Source organism: Phodopus roborovskii, unplaced genomic scaffold, assembly GCF_943737965.1.
Source record: "Phodopus roborovskii unplaced genomic scaffold, PHOROB, whole genome shotgun sequence".
Taxonomy (NCBI): Eukaryota; Metazoa; Chordata; class Mammalia; order Rodentia; family Cricetidae; genus Phodopus; species Phodopus roborovskii.
In genome coordinates this window covers 3,510,146-3,533,646 of record NW_026126484.1, presented here as the reverse complement: position 1 = coordinate 3,533,646, position 23,501 = coordinate 3,510,146, and the positions used below count along the sequence as shown (strand labels likewise).

General features: G+C 38.3%; 1 protein-coding gene across 1 annotated transcript in view; it reads right to left on the bottom strand.

Moving 5' to 3' along the window:
• The window catches only part of LOC127229615 (POU domain, class 6, transcription factor 2-like), a 215,265-nt gene that overhangs the window by 103,657 nt on the left and 88,107 nt on the right, over nucleotides 1–23,501 (bottom strand). Inside the window, exon 2 of the mRNA XM_051194690.1 lies at nucleotides 4,824–4,995. Within this exon, the coding sequence (XP_051050647.1) occupies nucleotides 4,824–4,995 (172 nt within the window). The remainder of the gene's footprint in view (nucleotides 1–4,823; nucleotides 4,996–23,501) is intronic.

The window sequence follows — 23,501 nt, the reverse complement described above, 5'->3', positions numbered from 1 at the left end:
ACCAGAAACTGTTTGTGACAAACATTTTATCCTGCATCCCATTTACTTACATAAGTACAGATTTCTATTGATTTTTGTTTAGTGGTTTTTGCATAGAATATATTGTTCAAATTATTTAGTTGATTTACAAATACGATGTTTTAATTTTTTATCAAAATATGCTTTTGTTAGTGAAAAATAACATTAATTTTCACTTGATTTAGCTTAACAACTTTTTAAAATGTAGAAGCATATTCCAAATTTCAAATGAATACATTTCTCTAGAGAATTTTCCTCATCATTTTCCAGCTTACTCCCTCTGGGGTTTAAGCCCCATGTGCTGATTACTGGCTCCAGCATATTTTATCAGAGTCTTATAAGCACTTAAGGTATTGAAACCTTGAGAGAGACGTTTAAATAAAGGAATGAAGGCAGCAACCCCATAACGAAGGCCTCCACTTCACACACAGACAAGAGGCAGCCTTACCGAAGAGCAGCCCCCACGATGCCCTGCAGTGACCTCTCTGCTGACCTGCAGAGACCACTGTCTCAAGGGGTGACAGACAATTTAGTCCTTTATCCTTTTGTCATTGAAAATGACTCCATGGCCATAAATTCTAATCAAGCCAAACTGGATGGCAATTTAAAAACAGAAAATTTTCCAACACATGCTTTTGAAAAAAGCTCAGAAGAAGGAAAAGAAAAACAAACAGACAAGTGCTATTTCTTAACACTGACCCAGCTTTCAACCCTCTCTTAATAGTTCACAGATAAGTGATATTGCAAAGGTTCACTCTTGAGAGTATCATCATGATTTTTGTTTAGGCAGGAAAAAAAAAAAAATAACAGCCACAATGCTATAGGGAAAAAATAGACTTTTCCCCCCCATATACAGCATTCATAAAGGGTGTGTTTCTCTTTCTGATCAAGGTTCTGAGCTGTGCATCCAGCTTATGGTTGTGGGATACAACAGGAAAACAAGCCACTGGTCCTAGCACAGCCACCCAGGCTAGCTGGAACTTAAATCTCATGGGGTTTAACAATAAGAACTCTCCCAGAGGAAGCACTGTTCATAATCACCCTCCAAATCTCAACTATTTACAGACCTGCTTAGGACCTGTTTCGGGCGGACTTGCTTCTTTGGTTGAGAATACAGATATTTTTCCAAGAATACATATTACTTTTATCTTTTCTGCAGCCATTTTCCTGACCAAGCAGGGAATACTACCTTTTGAATTTTAGCATCCTGCTTGCTGAATGGGGGACAATGAATGCTTGGTAGACATAACCACAAGTGAGGCACCACACTGACATGTGCAATATAACTGTCACCGGAGAAACACAGCAACTCTTTCCCTTGGAAATTGTCTGCCAAAGGCCAGTCTGGGGTACAGTTTCCAGTGTGTACATCACTAGCTCCATATTTGGTGACTGGCCCTGCGTGGCATCACTCTTTTGATCGTGCAGCTGGAGCACTGTGTGACACAGCACCAGTCTCTCTAATAACTCTCCCACGTGCAAGCCTGTACTCTGTCCATCCATACTGTTTCCTGTGGCTCGGAATTTAGCAGGATACGCTCATAAGCTGAAAATGGAGGCAGTTTGCTGCAGGCTTTATAAGAATAAATAATGCACACTTAATGGTATCACAGAGAATCACTTCACCACATGTTTCTCAATGAAATGTGGATTTATCTCTCTTAAGTGTACTTTAGTTTCCACGGCTGTTCAAGTTAAGCAAAGTGTTACCTCTGATGTAATTACTTCATAAAACACAAGGGCCCTTTTCTGAACTTTCTACTTAGGCTGGCATATGGCTTCTTGTTCCTCCTTCTAGCATTCTGAGTGGCTCAGAGCACCGAAACATTCTGCACAGTATGTTTCCCTTTGGATGCTGCTAAGTACAGAGGTGCAATTTAAGGAGAGGCATAAAAAGCCCAATGGTTCCTGGAATTTCTTTTGTTTATCCATAGAGGGCATCAGCATTAGCCTTTCTCCCACCGTTCTGGACTGAAGATGCCATACTGTGAGGGAAACAGGCCCGTCCTCTGGACTACTAATTTGAACGAGACCCAGATGGGTGAAGCAGCTTTGAAGAAATCCATTCATACTGAAATTTCAAGTGTAGTAGGAAAAGCAGGCTTGTCCTGGCCCTGTTGTTGGCTAATGTCTCTACATGACACTACACATACCTAAACACACAGCATTTGCCCTGATCTTTCCCTTTCATAAAAGAAGCACAGGTGTCAAGCATGATAGAAAGTAGAGGCATGCAGGATGGCTTGAGAGAAAAACAGCAGAATGACCCTGGTTTAGAGAAAAGCTTGACTACCCAGGAGCATCACAATTCTCTGTTATCAGATAAAGAACACAATTAGAACTATGTCTACAAATAAAATGAGGAGACCCAAACATTCACATGCTAATGAAAACCGCATATGCTTTTCATAAATTTTACCAATAGTTCCTGGAAAGACAGGGAGAAATAACTTTAGAAAGTTTTAGACAGCTGTGTAAACTAAAATTTCCAATTCTAAGTCTTAGTACTACTCAAAAATGAGAGTACAATCATCCCCAAAACTAGGACCTCTTTACAAGTGCTCTCATATTGGGGTACATTCTACAAGTTCTATATTACATTGTCTCATTTTTTTCTTAAGTTTTCAAGATTTCTTTTCTTATCTACATAATTGAAAATTAGAAAGATTCATATTGTGTTTATAAAGTAATCTAGAGGAGAAAGACAAGCTATGGAGTATGAAATACATCAAGGCAGAGTGTGGGGATTTTGCTGGGCTCTCTGTCACACACTCAGAAGTTGCAGGTAAGGTGCCCTCCCAAGTACACTGTGAGATTCCAGTTAAACTATGACTCTTTAGACTCTGGCATCCCAGAAAGATTCCACTTAAAACGTTTTCAGGGAATTTTAAATAAAATTTCTTTGGCCCCATTGGATCTTTCATAGCTTTACTCACTGTATGTGCAGAAAGGTAAAAGTGGGAAACAGTATGTAAAGCAATCCTGAATACTTAAAATCTAAATAAATGTGATGTCAAATCAATCATCACTTCATCAGTTCAACTGACAGAAAAGAACTTGTGGCTACAAACAAATATCTACAAAATGTGTGCACTTTTAAAAAATGCATGAAACGTTTGGGACAAATAATATGATATCAGCTGCTTTGCTGGGGTTGAGATCAGCGGCTTTTGAAAGCGAAAACCTTACTCAGTATCAGAGAACAATGCACATGAATTTGCTTTCTTGTCCTTGATAATTTTATCTAGTTCCTCTCACTATCTCTTAAAAGACAATGAGTGCTTGAAAGCATAACTTTTCACGCAACTAAAAACTTAGACTACAACTAAAAACTTCTCAGAGTGAAACACTGAAACCTCCACAGGTACGTGTGATTTCAGAAGCAGTAGCCTTTTGAGCTAAAAGAAACTATAGGACTTCTGAAAACTAGAATCAATTGTGTTCTTACATAAAAATCAGTATTTGATCAAAAGGAAAATCCTAAACAAAGTTTCTCTGTGGTTCTCTTCTGGCATTTGCCTGGACATTTCTAAGTAGACATTTCTCAGTAGAAGGCTGTCCTCTGTGAGAGCAGCTAAGAGCTGCTGACCTACCCACCAAGGAAACTCTGCCTTCTCTACCAAAATAAATGATAGATAGATAGATAGATAGATAGATAGATAGATAGATAGATAAGATTAGATTAGATAGAACCTATTTTGGAACTAAATCAGCATTCTTCACCTTGTATTTTACGTATTGATGTTGTTTGACTCTAAACTTCAGGCTTACGACTGTTTTTAAATCTGAGAGCAAGCAATTCTCTGCCTATTTACACCAGGTTGGTTGTTTACAGATATGTAGACGGACACACTTGAAAATAATTAAGAGCAAGTGTGTCAGAGAGTACTGTTCTGAAAACCTAACGTCACTCAGAAGCACAAAGTACTTCCACAGCAGAGATGTCTCACAGCATCCATCACTCCTGCACGTGCCTCAGCAGCCCATTTCCCTTTCTGATTAGAGATCACAGTTGGTGGAGTTGGCTTTCAGACTGTCATCTATTTGAATGACAGATGTCTCTGCTGAAGTGGCACTCTGTTTGTTCCCATTTTGTTTATGAAACAGATTCCTAAAAGGTCCTGGGCTGTCACCACGGTTAGTATGAGGCTAAAATATGTTAAAAGGGAACAGGGTAGGGAGAAGAGTAGAGGACCGTTCTGTTCCCTCAACCCTTTTAAAAGAAGAAATACTCACTCAGATGATGAGGACAAAATGTGTTTCTAAGAGCCATGCCTGTAGCCACCTTTATTTACCTGGCACAGTGCAATTTGTATTGACATTTTCGGTTCTCCTCTCTCATCTTTTGACTACAAATAATAACTCTTTACTCTCCTTCCCCTTAACAAAAGGCTGCAAAGCAACCCGAAACCGAGTCGATATTTATTCAATAAATGTTAACCAATTCTCGCAATAGAACTGATTTCCTGATTATTATTAGCATTTCGTTCTTTCTTTTCATTCTTTCCTTCTGTTTAGTTCAAATAATTTCTGACCTGGGCATGGCAACACTATTTGACAAGTCAAAATGGACAGTAAGTAAGTTCCTTGTTGGTGAAAAAGTTTGGAAGGCATCCTCCCCTCCAGCTGAAGAGGCTCGGGTGCCTTAGCCCCTCTAGGATGCGAAGCTCCTCTTTAGCACTTACAAAAAAAAAAAAAAAAAAAATAAAAAATGAAAGCAGGAGGAAAGGGGGGTTGGGGTGGTGGCTGGATTGCTCTTCCGGACAACATGGTAGGACTGAAATGAAATACCTAGACAGACTTACCGAAGAGCTTGCTGGGAGTGTCCTCGCTGTCATTTGATTCCACGGGCGCAAGCAGGGGCTCATTCAGCTCGCTGTCTGAAGTAGCAGCCTTGTCCTCACCTCTCAACTCCGCATTCATTTCACTCCGCACTGACAGCAAGGGCTTACTGACTTGTCCAGCTATCATTGGATCCTAGGATGGGGGGAAAGAGCGAAGGGGAGGAAAAAAGTGGCAGCTTTAGAGAGCGTGTCCTCTCTCCCTCTCCCTCTCTCTCTTCCACACACACACACACACACTCTCTCCCTCTCTCCTCTCTCTTATCTCTGCCTGCTCCTGCTGTTATTGCTGGCTGCAGTCAAGTGAAGAGCTATTACAGATTCGATGAGTTCTCCATTACTCCCCACCCTATTAAAGCTCAACTAGCATGTGAGAGATTCGGAGGCTTCGGAGGGAAAAGGAAGGAAAAAAAAAAAAAAAACTTCTTTGCAAGCAGCCTAACCAATACAGCTTTAATTGTGGGATGTGCTTTTGTAAGGATGTTTTTACACCTTGTTCTGTCTTTAATGCAGTAAGGGGAAAAAAAGAAAGTGCTGGTTTGTACTCCTGCAACGCACCTCTTTAGAAGGGGCACCCTATGGAGGGAACAGGGACTATTTTAAGAAGCCTTCTCCCTGGGGGAGAAGCAATTAAACCCTATCCCAAGAGCAGAGAAAAGAGACAGGGGGAAGAAAAAAAGAGTGCTACAAGCTTTCAGTGGAATAAGAGATATTTCTTATGTAAATTATCTGCCCACACTTAGAAGTTTTCTACCCTCCATGGGTCCCAGACTGGGGACGGAGGCTGATCCCAGTCAAATGCACATTTTAAAGCAAACAATTCACAACAAAATATACAGAAACTGCTTTACATTTTTAAGGAAGTGGGAAAATACTTACAAAGTGTTTTCAATAATTCAGTAACCTAGAGCATCATACACCCAGTGCATAGAAAAAGAATCAAGAATCACCTCCAGGAACAAAACAAAACAAAAAAAAAGCAAAACTTTTCTCCCCAATAATTTAGCCCGCCTTTATCCTCAGCTTGTTTAGAAGGGCATGTTAGGATGAGGAATACTCCCCAAATCTAGCCTTTAGTCCACTTGCAAACTAAGATTGCTTGGGCACAGATTATCAAATGCAGGAGCAAAGCAAAGCAAAAACTGCCTTTTTCCTTCATGATCTGGGAGCTATTTATTGTCAAGTTCATGCCTAAATGGTTCCTGAGCAGGAAACAGGTGACGTGCAGGAGCAGGTGGGGCGGCATGCTCCCCTGCCCATCATCACATTGGTTGTGGTATGCCTGTGGGTTTTTTTTTTAATGTATTCATGCCTGAAAAGTGAATTTGATATGACACATGATAATCTATGAAAATGTTAATCAATACAAATAGTTTAAGCTGTCATCAAATGCACTTCTTTAGTCAATACTCATACTACTGAAAACAATGTCACTGTCACCAGGGCTTAATTTGCACAGCACTTAAATATTGGACTCTGTGCATCAATGCACTTCTTCTTCAAATACTGTAGGTAAACACATTTTCTCCCTATTTAAGGCTGAAGCACTCAGCACGCATTTAGCTGAGCTGAATCCTCCCTTTTGAATACCTTGATAGGTCCACTGGAGGGCAAAATTAATACTTAATTGAATCTCACAGTCATCAAAATAATCAATACTTTTTTATTATTTATTCTTTACAGTCTGTTGACTGTTTCAAACCTCTGAGGGAATGGTGGAAAGGATTCATGGCTTTGAAACACTGTCATTTAACAAGGTAATTTTCAGTGGGGCATTAGGGGTTGTGAAACATATAATAAAACAAAAATGGTGGCTTATAATAGGAAGAAAGAAAAGAATTATATTTCTGCCATCTAACAAAACAGGATAAATAAAAAAGCAAGTGCAGAGAGAGCAACGAAGGAGGGGGATGAGGGAGAGAAAGGCTGGCTTCTGAAGGGTTTTATCATATCAAGAGCAGAGCTGAGCTTTCATAATGCTGACATTTCTCATCCTGACAATCCTAAACAAGTGGAAAGGATGCGATCGCAGATATCATCTTTCATCACATTCCCTAGCCTAAGAACCAACATGACAGCTCCTCGGCCCTTTACACTGTTAATTACTAAATAAAATACTACTCTCTGTCAACATCAGATTATTGTAGATAGCAACCACAAACATTTCTCCATTGTTGCCCCCTCTGAAACTCTGATACCTACCTTGAACTCTTTAGAAAATAGATTAGGCTTGTCTCAGTATATTGTAAATATTTGAAATACAATCAATGTAATCAATGTAGTCGACCCATGGTATTGTCAATCTAAATTTACTGGTGATAGATTCGTATCCCAGACACCGGGTTTGGGGGTTAGATTTTAAAGCACTTGGCATTAGGGGGTGGAGAGAGACTGCCAAAACAGAAAGAAGACAGGCAATAGCTAAAAAAAAATCTCCTCAGAATCCCCCCCTGTAAATTTACAGAAGGCTCTGGTGTGTGTGTGTATGTGTGTGTGTGTGTGTGTTTATGTGAGAGAGAGAGAGAGAGAGAGAGAGAGAGAGAGAGAGAGAGAGAGAAAGTGTTTTGTGTAAGATAGAGTATTTATGTGTGTGTATGTGAGTGTATGTGTGTCAGAGTGTGTACGTGTGTGTGTGTTGTTGTTGTTGTTGTTGTTGTTCTGATTTAGTGAATAGTCTGGGAAGAGTAGGGAAGGGAACAACACTGGTTATCACATGGTATTTATAATGTGTTCATTACAGAATACAAGAACCCAAGTTTAATTCTAGAACATTTTTTTTTTAACTTCTGAAAGGCTGAATACTCTGTAGTCTGTAATTTAAAGGAAGAGTTGATTTGTCCCTTTGAAACATCCAATCACTATGGCTACACTGCTTCTTTTAATATCTTTCAAGGGGTGTTGATGGTGAATTTCTGTTAGGAGCACATTCCTGTAAACTACACAGGATTATTCATACGTCAATGAATATCTGGGTAGACTTTAGAAGAAATATTGTTCTGCTTTAGTTGTGAAGGGTCAAAATTGAATCCTGAATCCCACAGAAGACCTGAGATGAAGCTGATAAGTCACTGGCACTTAAATATGTGTGCAAAGCATGTCCTGTCTGATGGTGTATATTCACTAGCCAGTAGCTTTACTTCCCTAAATTACTTTTATGCACCTCATACATGGTTAGATTGCCAGCCAGTGATTTTCAGTGACTGAAACTTAGAAAATCCAGCTTGCCATTAAGTGAATTTCATCTTACAAAACACTTTACAATTTCCATGACATAGCTGATTGTGTGTGTGTGCGCGTGTGTGTATTCACATGACATGGTTAAAGAGCAAACCCCTAGTGAGTCAGAGGGCAGACAGCTTTTAATCACAGCTGCAGCCACTAGGGGGTCCATTTGAAAATGTGCCACAAGCAGTAACCACTGAGTAGAGACTTAGGAGCAATTGGGGAGTGCCTCTTTCAAGTAACACTGGGCTTGGAAGATGGTCTCTCCACAAAGTGCTATGGTAGTCTATGAAACCTTTTCTGCAGCAAGAAGACAGGACTTCCCAGAATATACCTATACAGTGCCTTGCAGAAATGTAAAAGAGCAATAACTTCAACATGTCCAAGGATCTCCATGGCAGCAAACAGGGAAAAAATGGCTAACGTGAAAAATTAAATACAAAGTAATGAAACTTTCATACTAACCACTTTAAGTTGTTACCACTGCAGTAGAAAAAAAAAATGAAGGCCTCTCTGCCATTTACTTACAAACATTGGTAGGAGAAAGTGGTTTTATATTTAAGTGTCAACGGTTCAAGAACAGGACAGAGCCAGTGCTACTACAGGGTATTCACAAGAGTCACTGGAATCTCAAGAGGCCAAGACAGTGAAAAGAGAAGTAAGAAATAAGAATTTTTTTTAAATGGCAATTATTCCATTAGCAAAATTTGAAAGAAATTTTCACAACATGCTAAAGTGAACAGTGGGATCGTGCCCCAACATCAAACAGCATAGTACCAATTTGGGTCCCCTTCAGGTGTGGTTAAAGAATAAGAACCACTCATTTAGTGCCTTTGTCAGACAAGCTCTTCAGATGTACCTACTGTTATACACACTAGGTAACTACTGTTACCCAATTTTTATGGATGAGGAACTCAAGCTCAGAGAGGCTGAGTGATGTGAACCTATGACATATGGCTCAGTTTGAAGCTGTATTTCAATCTCTAATAGGTGTGCCTCTATATACTGTCCAGTAACCATTGACTATAACTTGTGGTTACCCCAGGGCCCAAAGTAGGAACTGAAACATCAGGATGGCCTTAAGCATACATTAAGCCTAGATAACCAATTCCAGGATGGGCTGTGTGTGTTAATTTCTTCCCTACAGGCTGGAAGACAAAATATGTCTCTGGCTGGCTCTGCTTGTGCAAAACACATGGAACACTGTAGTATGGGAGACAAGACATTGGAAAGTGTTCAATATCCAGATGCATTCAGTGTCTGCTCTAGATAATCATAGCAAGCCATGCAGACACTATCAGTCCCAATGTTTTTATCTCGGAAATGAAAAGGCTGGAATGAGAGAGTGTTTCCCTAAAAATGTCACAAGTCACTTATCCCTAAGACATTTCATGAAAAAAGGACAGTCCTCAAAAGTTCAGTTAAGTCCATTTGACATACATCCTTGTTTGGTTTAGTATCTCTTTATTAAGTGTATTCTCATCATACTTCAATTTATGCTATCCTTTAATATAATTTTCACTAGACATGTTCCAATGCACTTCTATCCAAGTTGTATTTGATGAGTGGCTACAGGACACTGTATTACTGTGGAGAATATTCAACATGGGCTTTTGCCAGGTGGCTAAAAATAATGCCAGAGAAGCAAAGATGTAATAATTCAGCTCAAGTCCTTCAATAAGTTGACAGAAAATTTGGAAGCATAATCACTCTCAATTTCTAATCAGAGAAGTAAGGAAAGAGAAATTATTAATTCAGCACAGTACCCGTGCCCAGTGGTAGCCAAGCAATGGAAACAGCCACACCCCTCCTAGCAGAACTTGAGCTAGGTCCAGCATATTTTTGTAAACAAACCAAGTATGAAACTGACAGTCGAAGCTACTTTTGGAGACAATGTGAGTAATTTAGACAGCCCTCAAAAATTCATGAGAAACAATTCCTTTGGTTGTATGATAAAATTACCCACACCAATATTCAATAGAAATATTATCTGTGTTATAAAGAAAAGGGATGTTGGGTTTTTTCCCACTCTTAAAATACATGTTTCCATTTAAGGAAAAGAATATAGTAGCAAATTACCTATATCCAGTTTAAGAAGTAAACACAACATCATATTTTGTGTTTTTTCCTCACAGAAAAAAGGTAAATGTAAAAATAGAAAATAATTAAAAGGAAGAGATCAGACTATAGTGGTTTTTAGAGAAGTGATTATTTCAAGAGTGAATGCTGTTACTTAAGCCGTGAAGAGAACAAATTTTCTCTTTTTTTTCAACAATTATCATGTTAAGTGTTCAATTTTCAGTGTACTTAATATAATGAAGAATGTATTTTCCCTTTAAGGTTTAACTGTCTCTGATTTTTAAGCATTCAATATTACCACTTTTTAAGAATAACTTTTAAAAGACATAATTAACCTTTGGAAATAGATAGTATTTTATCTTATTTTTATGTTTCAAAGCTAAGGTAAGTTCATATTTTTGAAAAATAGAAAATCTTGAATATTGGAAAAATCAAATATGTACACTAAAAATGCCATACATTCATCTGTCACTATTTTGTTTCAAATATGATTCTTATATTTACAAAGGGATCATTTTTGGAAAAAGCAGGAAATCCCACATTTCTATTGGATTCTCATCAAAAATCTGCATCATAATAAAGTTCACAAAAATCCTACACATGCTGACCTGAATCTAGAATTCTGTTCTTAAATCAAAATCTCAACTCTTATCTCTTACCTCTATTCCACTATAGTTAGAATGGTGAAAGTTTACCTACTCCTATCCCCAAATATGTAAGTATTCTGCAAAAACCTAGCAAGGCACTCAAAATTAAAAGAGATTGTTGAACTCATATAGTGGCTTTCTAAAAATACTAAGGGGGATATCGTGGATGTCCCTCACTTTTATACTAATTATCCATAGGACCATGAGTGAAACTCCTGTCTCTTCAATCTTAGTTTGCTTTTCAAAATGTTGTTCTATATCTCCCTGGAAATCTTGTGAGACTCAAACATCTAATACATATGATTACATTTGAAAAGTAGAGTATACTGTATAGGCAGACTATTATCTACAATACTGCTGTCCCATACAAAGCTACTGACTTGGGTTTGGAGTAAGAGTTACTGTCACTGAAGGAGGCGACTCCACTATTCACTTTACTATTTATAGTGGACCATCTTCTTACTTCCAAGGCCTTCGTTTCCTGAGTACAAGTGATGTTAGCTTCTACTTCTCTCAAAGAGGCCCTTCAAAAAAACAGATAAAATCTGGTGCCTCCTTTGGGAAGGTACCCTGGGCATGACACTTTTTGCCACTTCCTCTATATCTTTAACACTTTACCTAGACACTATTTGTTTAAGATCAATGTCCAGAATCATCTGAAAGGGACAAAACAAGACAGCATAATGTTGGATTGCTTTTGTGCCTGAGAATGTCATTTTACTCACCAGGTGGTAAGTTTAGCATATGACCAACTTCAGCATCTCTTTCCTCTGGTTGAACCTCAGACACATAAGTGACTGTCCCCTCTTCCTAGAGTCCATGTTCTTCTCCAGGTGCCATGGTGTCACATACCCTAACCATGCTTATAATCTAGGGGAAACTCAAACTCAAGACAACACTAAACACAGCTCACACCAAGTGAGACAATAACAAAGCCACATCAAGCTAAGTGTGAAGGCTGAGATAACAATGTGATTACGAGCAGACAATTAGTAAAAGCCCATCAGTTCTGGGCTTCTACAAAGCAGCTGTACAGAACTACAAATGGACTACACCTCATCTAGAACATCACCTTGAACATCTATAGTGTCTTGGCCCATTGGAAGTTAATATGACTGTATGGACAATACTTCAGGCCTGCTTATCTGGAAAGAGAAGGAGACATTGATATTGACAACCTAATAGCACCATCAATTCGATTTCTGCTGCTTCGTGTAAGAGCATCAATAAGAGTTCAATCTGCCTCATCTGGGTTGGGTCTTTAGGTAATGGGGTTATGCAGCAATATCGGCACTGCACACACCTACCCTGTATTCACATAATCTTCATAATCTCACAGCTTCAAATAGGCACGAGGCCTCAACCAGACTATAGCTCTGAGGAACAGTGAATTTACATTTAGTAATTTTAGTGGACAGCTGCTAAGGAGTTACAAAAACAACTCATTCAATCTCTGTCCTAACTAAAATTTATTTTTTATGTCTTAAAATTTCTAGCAGATGTGTGCCTGTGTGTGTGTTTATGGGTGTGCACACATATATGTTCAACATCTATAATTTTTTGCAAAAGTAAATGACATAGTCATTGCTCAGAACTGGAAAATCTGATCTTGAGTTTGAGAAATCTTGAGATTTCCAAAGATTTACCTTTAGGACATCAGACAGAGTCAGGATAACTGGTTCCTCTCATCTGTTTTGTGCAAAGTCTTCAAGATACCCAAAAAACTCATTTACTAGGCCTGCCCACATTACATCTTTAAGGTATTTTATTTTTAATTGTCTGTCTCTGTTTTGTGTGTGTGTATACATACCTACCTGTGCATTCGTGTGTGCATGCATGTATGTGTGTGTGTGTGTGTGTGTGTGTGTGTGTGTGTGTGTGTGTGCGTGCGCGCCCATTCATCCATTCATATGAATGCACAGGACTGTATACTAGGTCAAATTTCAGGTATGGATTTGCCTTCTTTGGAGCACTGGTACATTAGTGTACACAGACACTAATGTGTAATACAGGAATACACACACACACACACACTGAGGTACCCATCGAAGCTAGAAGAAGGTGTTGGATTCCCTTAAAAACTGAAGTTAAAAGCAGTTAGGAGCTGCCTAACAGGGGTGCTAGGAACCCAACTCAGATCCTTTGCAAGGACAGTCCATGCTCTTAACTACTGAGCCATCTCAGCCTTTCACGTTGCATCTAAGATGTGGCAAAATCATAATAGATTTTCTATTGGTTAATTCTTAGCAGGCAGAATCCTCAATACTGAGCAATGTGTCTGATACAAACTATGCTCCCAGTCACAACGAAAATTTTGATTGATTCACTAATAGTAAAGGAAGCAAGGGGGAGGACAGAAAGGAGGGAAATGAGAGAAGAGATACCTTCAAACAGGACAGCAGACAAACTCACCAAAGCAAAGGCTGCAGGGCTCAGAGTGATCCAGAGGAACAAATGGCTCCTTCCTGGGTCAGGCTCTGGGCTCTGTCTACCTGGCTTCTCTCTGGAAAAATCTACCCAGCACCACATAACCAATTGTCTTCCCAGCCTCCTCAACCACCCAGGAAGTGTCCATTAAAAACCACACAGGAATTTGATTTATAATGCATTTTCTAATTCTGTCATTTAAATAATTGCCTCTAAGTTCATCCTTCCCTTCTGAATGACAAAGACACTTAGTTAAAAACTTATTTTTTTCACAAAATATTGGCCTTCCTATGTTTCTGATTTCCATAAATAAATGAAAAAATCCATCCTGCCCCCTGCTGACCAATTAATATTCCTAAAAATCCAGTTCAAAACTTCTGTGTGTCCATGGTACGTTGTTAGTTGGATCCAAATATCTGTGTAATATGCTAGGTGCTGATATACCTCTCCTGTTGGACACCTTGCTGTGCACTGTAAACCATAGAATATGTTTTTCACATTCTGGTGTTGTAAAATTGTGGAGATGATTTTTCTGGCATGTGACAATTAAAGTATCTAAGGTTACCTGGTCAAACTTCAGCTCAGACACCCACTGGTATACAGTGAGCTCTCTATAGTCAGCTTTCCGCGGGGGTGGGGGGGAGGGTCTTCTGATGCCCCACTTCCCAGTCCCATGGTGTCAGGGGTGAGCATCTGGACACTAGGACCAGCAGCAGCCTGTGTTCAGGCATAAGGTGACCTGCTCTCTGCAGGCCTTGGAGTAAGGACTTACATGCCTGAGCCTCCAATTCCCTGGGAAGAAAATGGGGGTAATAATAGCATATGCCGCATGGGATGCGTTTACAGATTAAATAAATAATTCAAATAGCGCTTAGACCACACTGACTGCCTAGTAATAAAAGAGATTTCTCTATTGCTTGCTCTGTGCTCTTTGTTTACTGCCCTCTGACAAGGTGTGAGAGTCTGGGCACCTTAGTAAAGGGAGCTCCTTAGCCTTCATTATGTTTTCAAAGAGACTCTGATCCAGTCCCTACACATACACAAAAATAAATCAGTCAGTAACCACTCCTAAGGAGCCAGCCTGCCTTTGGGTCTTCCTACCCCACACATCACTAGGGTGTGGGGCACACATCAAGCCCCCACTAAATAGGCATTGATTTTATTTGAAAAACAAAAACAAGAATCAATATCTATAAAAAATGAAAGAAAGGTCAAAAACCTGTTAGTTTTTTTTTTTTTTTTAACTAAATTACTCTGAAGTCCTTTGAGAAAAAAAATTTACTCCATAAATCCTAAAGGTTTATTATTTTAAGGAATAAGTAACTGTCAGAGGGCTGTAAATTCCATAGAATTTTATCTCCAAATTAAGACCGTATCAGGCTTTTAATTTTATTTTATAAGTTTGACATCTCCACGTTCTTTAAAGGAGCCATCCTACTTTGTTCAAAAGGTCATTCATTGCCTAATTGATTTCCATAATGTTCCCCCCCACCCAGCCTGACACAGACAGCTGGGACTATTCATGGGGCTGCTCCTAGCTGCTTCCTCCCCTTCTTTCAGCCCAGTTAGTGGGCTTCCTCCCTTCAGCCTGCACATGCAGGGTCCAGCTCTAACATTTCTTTGCCCTCGTCTCTGGGTAATCCACTCTCCTTTAATATTCCAAGGGTGACCCTTGACTGTTCTTTGAATGCTGCCCCAATTCAAATGGCTTCTGGGCTTTTAAGAGAGACAGAGATAACATAATTCCAAGGAGATGGGGGTTGGGAAGGCGGGAGAATGATTGGAAAGATTATCTAAATCTCTTCTCTGGGCTCTCACAAGTACATGAACTGGGTGGTTTGTGTTTTACAGGTTATCCCTACCTACTGGCTAGCTTTCTTAACCCCCGTCAAAATTTATTTTGCTGATTTCCCCCAACTCAAACTATAAATAGGCTTATTTAAGTATTTCTTTTACCCACTGACCTTTGAAATGGAGGTCAATTTAAAAACCAGGGTCTGCCTAAGACAAAAACTGATGAAACTTAACAGATAACTATTGACAGTTTACTATGTACAAGGTGTTGTTCTGAAGACTGCTGGGAAAGGAACGATCAAGAAAGATTTGCTACCACCACATATTCTGCTGGCTGGTAAACCCCAGGAAAGGAAAGAGGAGAGGCGCTCAGTACTTCTGGTGTTGATGTCAACACTTGCTGTTGGTGCTAACACATGCTGGCCATTCTAATTGCTAATGTGACACACTGTATACAAGTGACTAGGCCCCGTGCACGCACTGACACACTGCCTTCCTTTGAGGCAATGGTTAGGTATCATTGATGGGAGAAGTCACTCTGTAAATATGTTTCTCTTCTTGGTTAATGAATAAAGCACTGTTGGCCAATAGGAAAGCAAGATAGGCGAGACTAGGAGACAAGGAGGTTTCAGGAGGAATTAGGAAGAGATTCAACATGTAGAGACTTGAGGGAGAACAACTCTGGACCCTCTCTCTGGTAAGATAAGACCACATGGAAATACTTAAATTATTAGAAATGGGTTAATATTTAAGACAGAGCTAGCCAATAAGAAACACTAGTAACATGCCAATAGCTTTATATCTAGTACAGAGTCTCAGTTTGTTATTTGGGGCTAGCCCGGCTGTGGGACCAGGCCAGTGGGAAAACATGCTTGTAACACATCAAAGAGGTTGCTAATGAACATGTTGCTCCACCCAGAGAAATTTAGGATTCTCTCAACTTAACTCTTGGTTTTGGGGAGACCAACAGCAACTGCTGATGGATCTCTCCCCACTTTAAGGAGCATTCTGAAAGCCAGGTTTCTATCCAGCTGTCAAAAGCTGATGGAGAAGGTGGAGTATTGCAGAGACTATGTTTGTGTCGAGAGTTGTTGACTGAATGTGCTCAGCACTACCATATAGCAGACTAGCTAATGTATTGACAAATAGACAAATGGAAAACAGACACATTATAACCATGGGGAAGTCACCCCATAAAAACCTATAAAATCAGATGTCCTTATAAGATCTTTATAGAAACTCAGTGTGCTAGTTGGGTTTAAACACCTCCATTTATATGATTCCTTCTTCTTGACTACCAAGTTGCCTGGAGGAAAGCCTCAGAGATTGAACAAAGACAACTTTAATTCATCAACAGCCAAATGATCCCAATCCCAACATGTACGTCTCTGGCAAGGACATACCCGTGCCCCACATCAGTGTCTGTGCAATCAGTATGTGAAGCTTGCCCCAGTGTGCAGCCCTGCTTCCTTCTGCTCCAACTGGCTTCTGTGTGGGACTCCCACCTCCACATGGGTTTTGCCTAAAACATTTCGTTTCCTGTTTCCTGTGCAGGACAAGTGAGAAGTGGAATATCATTTCTCCTGCCCTCCAACTACAAAGGCCCATGCACCAGCTTCCTCTGTGCCCACAAATAGGCTTTTATGCTGGGAGGCACCATGGGACTGAGCTGTTTAGAGGGCTTGCTCTTGGCCTTTGGACCTGTGGGCAACATTCCTCATTATATCAAGCCAAATAATCATGCCTGTGTAGTCCCTTTCAACAAATCAGCAAGAAAACATTAACGAAAATATCATAAATTCAAGTTAACATTCAGACAAACTAGGAGATGAATTTCCAAGTTTACTTTTGTAAATTTAAAACTATTCAGCCAATTAGAGTGTTTTTGTTTTCTGTTTTGTTTTGTGTTGTTGTTTTTTTGTTTGGAGACATTGTTACTCTGTGTAGCCCTGGCTGTACAGGCTGGTCTCAAACTCACAGAGATCCACCTACCTCTGACTCCCAAGTGCTGGGATTAAAGGCATACACCACCACTACCCGACTACAGTGGGTTTTAAAACATTGGATGTTTCTAAAAATCCAGTTTAATTTGTTATTGTAAAGGGATTGTGGAATTTATTTCTTTAACTTTGATACTGGTAGTGGTTCTTATTGTTTGTTTGTTTTGTTTATACAGAAGAAGTTGAAAGGTTTGGGTTTTTTTTTTTTAATAGTGTTATTTTTCCTTTTTATTTAAATTTGAAACAAGGTTGTTTTACATATCAATCCCAGTTCCCTCACCTCCCATCCTCCTCTATCACCCCCACCAAACCCCAACCCATCTCCTTTCTGCTCCCCAGGGAGAGTGAGGCCTTCCATGGGGTTTTTATGCTAGTTATTAAAAGTGTGTGTCTGTGAATACTACATATCACCCACTTTTGCATACAACAGAAATGTGTCATTAAGCAAGACATAGAGTTCAGAACCTTTTGTTGTGAAAAATAGTGAGGAGAACCAATAAAATTATATTAGTTAATAATTAATTAAATTAATAATTAAATAAATATCACAATGATGGGCAGTAATGAAGGCTATGAGCAAAACTAAAGCTGTGCTTAGCAAGGTCCAGAAACAAATCCTAGGATGTTAAGTCTTTGAATAAAATGCCTGTCTTTTAACTGGACAGTGGTGGCTCATGCCTTTAATCCCAGCATTCAGGAGGCAAAAACAGGCAGATTTCTGAGTTCAAGGCCAGTCTGGTCTACACAACACAATCTAGGACAGTTAGGGCTACACAGAGAAACTCTGTTTTGAGAAAAAAAAATGCCAGTCTTTAGACTAAATACATTCTACTTTGTTCTTAAATCAGCTCTAGTTTTCTTATAATACCTGGTACAGGGTAAATGTTATGCAAATAGTTACATGGTATTTTTAAGGAATGAAGACAAAAAATGTACAAATTTATTACAAATACATCTAATTTTTATACTAAGTGTGTGAGTGTATGAGTGTATGTGAAAGCATGATCACACACAGATACCAGAGAACAAGTTATCAAAGTTGTTCTCCCCTTCCCTCATGTGAGAACCAGAAATAATGTGATCAGGGATCATCCTCAAGTCATCAGAATTTACAGCAAGCACCTTTACACAATGAGCCATCTTGCTGACCCTATAGACACATTCAAAACTTGTTTTGACCTATATTTGATTATATATACTAGTAAAAACCATAGATATTGAAGTCCAAATGTACTTACTGCCTACCATTGTCTCACAGGAGGGGATCATTAAGCAGAAAGCCCAGAGACCAGGAGACTTGTCATGTGGATATCACAGGGAAAAATGCTGTGTCCTAGGAAACAATTGGTACTCTCTAGGAATCAAAAGATGATAGTGGTCAACAGTGAGCTCACATGAGGCCCCTGGGCGAAGGTAAGGACTTGGAATGTGACCAAACCTGAGAAGGAGTCTCTAACCCATGACATATGTGCCATGTCAGGCTCAAACTCCCCTTTTACAAGGCAATTTTGGAGAAAGGTAAGAGTAGAATTGAAAACTGTCTGGTAGTTTTGGCACTAGATAATACTTTAATTGAAAATACAAAATTAGAATAAGGACAGCATGAATATGAACAGCATGAAGTTGTTATTCTTATGGAACCAGGAAAACATTCAATGACTCAAATCTTTAGAAAACTCAAATTTAAGCTACATTTATAAATGTTTTACCCCAATACCCATGAAAACAATTTAATTTCTCTTAAGAAATCAATCAAATGAATCATTTCTCTGTTTATCTGTCTTTCCAGAACCCATGCTGGCCACATCTTTTGGCCAATTTGGGCTAGTTTGGATTATTGGTGACCAGGAGAGGAATAGACCCAGGCTCCGATAGCCCTGAAGGCCAGTCTTGTTAACCCTGGAAAAACTCCCCAGGCAGCCTTTAAGAAGTCACTTTAATACCTGTGTATACTTCCTACAACTAAGATGATGTCTATTTTTTGAAAATTGACAGAGAGTTCTCAAAAGAAGAAGTAAAAATATCTAAGAAATATTTTTAAAAGTGCATAATACCCTTCACAATTAGGGAAATGCAATCAGGACAGCCAACACCAAGACAACAAACACTGGTAAGAATATGGGGAAGGGGGACCCTCTGTTACTAATAGTGGGATTGCAAATTGGTGTAGCCACTCTGGAAATCAATGTTGAGAATTCTTAAAATCTATAAGTACATCTATCATAGGACTCAGTTGATCACTCCTGGGCATATATCTGAATGTTTGAACGCCCAGTGCAGAGATATGATTAAGATCAATTAAGAGCATGATTTGCTCTTGCAGAAGTCCCAGGTTCAATTACCAGCACCTATATCATGGCCACCAGCTGTGTGTGACTCCAGCCCCTGTTCTGGCCTCCATGGACACATGGTGCACAAATGCGTATGCAGGCAAAACACCCATGCACATAACATAAAAATAAGTATTTTAGTTGCATGTGTGGAGGTCACGAAACTAGCAAAAAAGGATCAAAAAAGGGGGAGGCATAAGGAGAGAATAACAGAATACATGTGACCTGAATTCAGATGGGAGACCGTGGTGTTGGTGGGGAAAGGAATCAGTCAGCAGCTAAACAGACACAAGAGAGAGCAATTGTGAGAGGAGCCCAACTAGAACAAAGTGTAATGACAAATGAGTATGAAAATACCATAATGAAACCAATCACATTGTATATTAACTTAAAACAGCAAGAAAAATATATACATATGTGTATATATGTATATTAATGTATACACACCCCCATATGTGTATGTATATGTATATGTATATGTATATGTATATGTATATGTATATGTATATGTATATGTATATGTATATGTATATATCCAGAAAACTCAGTGGATAAAAGTACTTGCTGCCAAGCCTGATGACCTGAGTCCAATTCTGAAGGCCCACTTAATAGAATGATAGAACTGATTCCTGCAATTAGTTCTCTGATCTCCACATCTGTGCCCTCAACCAGACACCCATGATAGATAGATACATACATATATATACATAGATAGATACATAGATAGATAGATGTGTCTGTCACTTCCCAGTGGAGATTAAGTATCAGCCATACACAGCCAAGACTGTCAGAGAAAGAATACTATCTGCAAGACTCTGCCTGACTCTCTAGACATGATATCTGCTGCCCCACTAAGTCACCAAGCCAACCTTCTCTGAACACTTAGTGTTTTGTACATGAGACTTAGTCTCACATGCCAAAAGCCCCCTTTCAACTGTTTGCAGAGACCTTATCAACTTTTGTTACATTTTGTTTATTTGTTTTGAGACCATGCCTCAGTAAGTAGCCTTGGCTGACCTGCAACTCATTTTGTAGACTAGGCTGGACTTGAACTCACAGAGATCTGCCTGTCTCCAAAAGCATGTGCCACATTGCCTGATGGAAGTTTTGATTTTAAGAACCCTTTCAACAAGCTTTTGGCCTGTAGTCACAGCACAGCAGATGACATAAGTGCTATTTAAGTCCTCACTTCAGTTCCTCCAAGGCTACTGATACTCATTCTGAGACCCCCAGGCCTACAAAGGGCAATGCCAAGAAGGTTCCACATTCTTCACCAGTCTTTCATATGTGTCCTTCAAATCCTGTGGGCCATAACCCTGTGTAAGGTGGAGGTTATTGATACTCCGTCCCTCTTTGTAACTGGTAAAGTGATCTCAGAGAGAGAGGCTAAGAGATCTATCCTGATAACAAGGCAGTTGTAAAAGTTTTATGAACACTGAGTATGTGCTTACAGAACAGAATAAGGAAGAGGGGCAGCCAAGCTTCCTAGCATCCAGAAGCATCCATAGCAACACACGACTGACTTTAATTTTAAATAAGAAAAGTTTTAAAAGTTTCTCTTTTTCTGTCCTCTTGAGTTACAAAGTTTGGGTTCTTAAACTAATTTCTTATAGTCTAGATTTCAGATTTTTATCCTTTTGAAACCTCCATATAACATCTTCAACTTTAGTTATATCAGCCTTAAGTTTTAATTAAAGATTATAGGGCTTGTTGAAATTTTGGAAAATAATATATATATAAAAATATAAAGTTTACATATGTGTGTGTATATATAGGCACATTGACACATATATTATGAATATATAATATTTTAATGATTTTGGAATCAGATTGTATATATGTCAGTATATACTTTTTAAATTAATTGGTTACTGCATGTACATATATTTATATGTGTGTTTGAGGCAGTTTCTTCTTATGCCATCTCATGCCTCAAATTCTTGAGCGCTTGGTTTATAATCATGTACCATCATGCTTAGCTAGGATCTGATTTCACAATTTAGTTACTTATTCAGTGAATTTTTAGTATGTATCTATTATGCTCTTGCTAGGTCCTGGAGTTATAAAGCTATCTAGCAATAAGGAACTATATCCACCCTTACTTACATCATTTATGTTCTCAAAATTAAATATTATCTAAAACTGCAATTCCAAGAAGTTGTATAACATTTACTCTGAATGATGTGGCATGATTTATTCCACTCCTTTTTAAGTTAGGATGGAGTTCTGGACAAAGATCTTAGAAACAAAATATCCACACATCAGGTGATTTTCTATTGAGGTACAGGGAGAAAATGTTAGAGTTTATACTCATTTCAGTATTTCTATTTTGTGTTATATCTTTTAGTGGCAAAATGTATAGCATAAAATAATTATAAATGCACAAGTGTACATATATTGGTAATATATTGCAAGAATTATTTTTATTTATAAATTTGTTATCAGAAGCCATAAAGTCTCTTGATCTAAAATATATCTAATTATTCATACAAAAATAAAATTTTGACAGCTTAAAATATATTCCTGTGAGTAACACGGTAGGTTGAAAAGTGCCTTCAAAATCAAGCTGTGGAAAATTTATGCTCCCGGTTCACGAGAAAGCATCATTTTTGCATTATGTGCTTAATATTTTTCTAATTTATTAGCTGGAACGTGAAGTTTTATTGATGTTTTAATTTGCATACATTAGCAAGGTTAAAAATTTCAAGTTTGTTGGCTAGTTGAAGTCCCTCTTTTATAAATTACTCATGTCCTTCACGTATCTTTCTGTTGGCGATCTCAGTGTTTTTCTCATGAAACATGGCACAGCTATATGGAAGCAACAATTGTGTAAAGAAATCGATGACAGTGTTTTGAACAAAGAAGTATGAGAGGGAGAGAGAATATATAACTTATTCTGAACTTTTCCGTAATCAAAAGTGTCATTTTTCTCATTTCAATGGGTTGAAATGAGGAATATTTGACAGAAATAGAATACAACTTGGCAAAATTTCTGAATTTAAGTTGTGTACATCTTCAATGATTTTCTTTTCTACACTTTTCGTCCTACCATTTGGTTTTTACCAATGGTTCTTTAAAATGCTTAAAACTTTTTATCCAGTCATATTTGTATTTTTATCTTATTCTATTTCTTTTATAATTAGAAATTTCCCTATCCACAAAAGATATATGTACCATTTTTATTTTATATCATATTTGATATGATTTTGTTAATATGATCATTCTCTGGAATTTCTCTAGCTGTACAGCATTAATTGAAAATATTAGTTTTTTGCCTGGCAGCAGTGGAGCATGCCTTTAATCCCAGCACTCCAGAGGCAGAGGTAGGAGGGTCTCTCAGGTCCAGGCCAGCCTGGTCTACAGAGTGAAGCCTGTCTTGCAAAACCAAAAAGAAAAAAGAAAAAGAAAAGGAAATTTTTTAAACAGTAAAACTTTACAATATAATTGACAGACAAAATTACTGGCATATCATATTTTTATTTGTCAAATAAAAAACTAAGGACTCTCAGGTTCACATTAATACTGTGTGTGTGTGTGTGTACGTGTGAGTGTGTTTATCTGTACTACGAATATTTTTCTTCTCACTTTGTACTTTTAGTACATCTACTATGATATTACTTGTATTACTTAATTTGTCATTCATGTTTCCATTTAAATCCACCCATTTTGACAAGACTTTCAGGCACATTTACATGATATTTGGAATATTACTTTTTCATTTCAATCTCCTGCATATGTTCTGTTAATCCTCCTGACTTACAAATGTGCTGTGCCTTTCTTTTCTTGCTATTTAGATTAATCCAATGTTTATTTTACTGATTATTTTCCCCACAATGAGCTAACTCTTCCATTTGCCAATATTTGAAACAAATTAATCTATTCATACTTTTATTATGCATTACTTTCCCCAAATCCTTAAGCATCTTGATTTTCTCAATTAGTTAATTTAGATTTTCTTTAAAGGAGTAATAAGAGACTGGAAGTTTGTACATTTGTTATATGAAGGGAGTTCTCTTAGTTGTCATTGAATTTGTTGTTAATTCATGGCATCTCCTATGATTTTTTTTCTGTTATTTGAACCAACAATAACTTTAGAGATATTTTAAATTTAGCAAAGTTTAAAATTTTATTGATTATTTAAAA